Here is a 3,352-nt window from a genome sequence, read left to right as displayed (position 1 = left end):
TTGACGGGCGGCTTCTCTTTTCCAGGAGCCTGGTAAACGGGACCTTCGCAGAAGTCAAGGACAGGATGTTTTCCCACCTGCCCTCCCTGCAGCTGCTGTAAGTATGGCACTGGGAAGGACACCGGCCAGTTAGCGCTTTGCTCGGCCCTCTCGGACAGGGCTGCGGGTGTGCTGGAGGAAGGGCGGTGAGGGCTGAACCCCCAGCTTCTGCAGCCCCCCGAGGTAGCTGCTGCTCTCAGAATTTAGGGCTACGTTTTCCGCTCATAAACCACTTCATAAAAACAGTGTTTAGTTGCTGAGGGAGGACAAAATGTTTTCTGATGACATAAGTGTTTTATTTTTTTTGTTTTGTTTTGTTTTGTTTTTTAATTTCAGCCTTAATAAGTTTAAGGCTGAGTTTCGACCCCAGCGTCATGTGGTGGCTCTCGGGTGTGCTCACGTTGTGCCCAGGAGCCTTGCTGCGGGACGTTGCGGGCGAGCGGAGGCTGCTGGGACACAGCTCGAGGAAAGCCTCAGTGCTGGAGTGTTGGCGTGGCTGCAGCACGACTGCCTCGCCATCCCACCCGGAGCCTGGCCCCTCGGATGCCTTCTGACCTGATGACCTATGGTCCTGTGTCCCAAGGGACAGTGGTCCAGCTCCCGGCCCCCTGCAGCCCTCCTTCGTTCATGGCCTCGGGCAAGTCTCTTGGTCATGCCCATGTTGCACTCGAATGATGTGGCTGTAGCCCCTGTAGCTTACCTGAACTTGCTTCAATTTACCAGTCCCAGGAGGCGGCAGCAGGGCAGGCACAGAGATACGGCCTGTGGTACCACTGCCCTGGGGAGCCCAGTGCTTGTTTCCCAGGTAGCCAGCAGAGAAGCCGTGCTGCTGCCTGCGTCCTGCCTGTCCCTGTGCAGCCCGCCCGTAACGCCCAATGCCAAGTGGACCCTCACATCTTCCCCAGTAAAGACCAGTTTATCCCCAAAGCAAAGACACGCTGCAAAGAAAAATTTGGCAAAAAGACGCCAGGCATGGCAGAAACCCAAGCTAAGTGCTTGCCACAAAGATAGACTAGATTGTCTTCTCAAGAGGTAGTCCTTAAAGACATCTAATAGAGTGATGGCTGGCCTCTTCTGCTCAGGCACCCCTACCTCGTTCTCAAAGGCCTGACTTAGTATTTGTGGGGTGGCAGCACCTCATGGAAAATACTGGAGGGAAAGGAGCAAGGCAGAGAGCGGAGGCCTTCACCTTCTTTAGTGTGGCACCAGTCCCAAACTGACGTTTTTGTGGGACTGGAGGGCCAGCACAGAGCCCTGGGCACAGCACAGGAGGACTTTTTCTGCCAATGAACAGGGGCAAAGGGCAGACTTGCAAAGTGGGAACAGAAGGGGTGAATCCAAGAGTGGGTTGAGAGAAACTGGGTGGAAAATTAGAGATGAGGGGAGTCTGGCTTGGTTTGGATAGTGGTACTGGAAAGAGGGAGGAAGAGCAGGTGAAGGTTATTCCTTTTCCTTAGCTGTAGTAGATTTCCAGGAGGAGACATTGGGGTGCGTGGGGTGGGGAGACAGAAGTCAGTTGCTGAGAAAGTCAAAAGCTGCCCATGTCACTTTCTGTGGTAGAGCAGACATGGGAGCGAGAGGGGTTTGTCATCGCCACACCGCCTTGGGCCCTGGCAGATTGTGTTGGTTAGTGTAATTTGTGAGTTTGCCCTTCAAACATGAGAAAAAGGAGTGATTAAATGACAAAAGAGGTACATGCGTAATTGAGCACTTGGGTACCTCAGGTCTCTGTCTTCTGTGGCAGTAGCCACGGTAAAGCAGTAAGGCAAGGATTTATTTTTCATGGTGGTCTGCATCTTTGTCAGATTTCTTTGGGATAATTTAAGGAGCATTTGTCTGGTATTAGCATAATAACCAAGGATCACAGGGTAAGTTTGCATTTCATGTTCATTAGTCTTCTAAATTAATTTTAGCAAAATGCCTAAAACCATACAGAAAGGATTAATAAGTTACTTTAATAAAGTGATTAGGGCAGATATATTCACTCATAGCAGAAAATTCTGAGATTTTCCCAAAATGATTCCTTTTGAGTAGCGTTCCATTTTTGGACCGAATAAGAAGTTTTGCCTTTTTCTTAAAAGGAGATCCCTCTCTGTGCCTTTGAACATCAACCCTGGAGATGGTTACGCTTTGATACAGCAAAGGAACTTTGCTGACAGAGCTTTTCTGTACCATCCTTCTTCCTGATCACCTTGTCCTGGCTCAGGTGACAACTGCTCCAGCACAGTTCTAACATGTTTTGTCCCCGAAGTTCAAGTGGGAGGGCAAGGCAGTGCCTGGTAGGCACTAGTGCAGGCAGCACCACTGCTCTTCCTCGCTGCCCATGGACACAGGGTTTTGCTTGGCAAGGACAGCAGGCCTCTGGTGGCTGGGCATGTCTCCATTTCCAGCTGATGAACTGGCCATGTCAATTGTGTCCTCTGCTTCCACGTTGTGGGCTGGAGCCTGATTTTAGGTCAGGCTTGGAGCGTTCCCCTGGGAGGGCAGTATGAGCAAGCACTGACCCACTGAGGCTGGTGCTTGTACAAAAGGGCTCCCTGCTTTCTGGGGGATCAGGAGTGCTGCTGAGATGGTCTCTTGAAAATTTTTGTTGTGGCTGGAGGGGTGGTGGGCACCTGAGGTCCACACTCAGCAGGCCTACCCTTTAAGAGAGTCTTGTCCTGCTCAGGGGACCAGAGAGTGGAGGGCCAGGTTGCATGGTGAATGGCGCAGGGAACGTTTTTCCTGGGGAGCAGTGGACATTAACTAGCATCACATTATGCCTTTGATTTTTTTTTTATAGACCATTCCACAGTATTTTATGTGTGCTGCATTGGTGGGGCAATATGGGCTCAAGTCAGTAAGATTAGTTTGGTCATGGGTAATAAACACAATAGGCATAATCCAATGTGTCAAGTTTTAATGTGGTTTCCTAATGCCTGCTCTCCATTTTCAGCTTGCTGAACTCCAACTCCTTCACTGTTATACGAGATGATGCCTTTGCTGGTCTCTTCCATCTAGAATACCTGTAAGTTCTCTATTTTATGTCTTCCCCTGCCCTTTATAAATCAGGATGGTTTGATCAGTTGCCAAGACTCCTGCCGTGGAGTCTTAGTTTTATTGTGATTCCCAGGAGCAGGGGAGATGAAGGATTTATGTTCCACTCTTGTACAAATGTCCTTTATGATGGCTCACCATTTTTCAGAGATTGCAGTGGATTTTTAAAATATGCTGTGAATGCAAGATGGCTCTGTGCAATTACAGTACACCGAAAAAGCATCACTGAGCAAGAGCTTGTCCTGGCTTTCCTGAACAGTACCATCACTGAAGGATT

General features: G+C 49.6%; 1 protein-coding gene across 1 annotated transcript in view; it reads left to right on the top strand.

Annotated features, from left to right (window-relative positions):
- Window positions 1-23: 23 nt before the first annotated feature.
- The window catches only part of LOC103769965 (leucine-rich repeat LGI family member 2), a gene marked incomplete at both ends in the record, with an annotated part of 13,041 nt that continues 9,712 nt past the window's right edge, over window positions 24-3,352 (top strand). Inside the window, 2 exons of the mRNA XM_008937213.1 lie at window positions 24-97; window positions 2,975-3,046. Coding sequence (XP_008935461.1) covers window positions 24-97; window positions 2,975-3,046 — 146 coding nt within the window. The remainder of the gene's footprint in view (window positions 98-2,974; window positions 3,047-3,352) is intronic.

This window comes from Merops nubicus, unplaced genomic scaffold (assembly GCF_000691845.1).
Source record: "Merops nubicus isolate BGI_N331 unplaced genomic scaffold, ASM69184v1 scaffold14440, whole genome shotgun sequence".
In the NCBI taxonomy this organism is placed as follows: Eukaryota; Metazoa; Chordata; class Aves; order Coraciiformes; family Meropidae; genus Merops; species Merops nubicus.
This window is presented reverse-complemented; position numbering and strand designations above follow the sequence as displayed.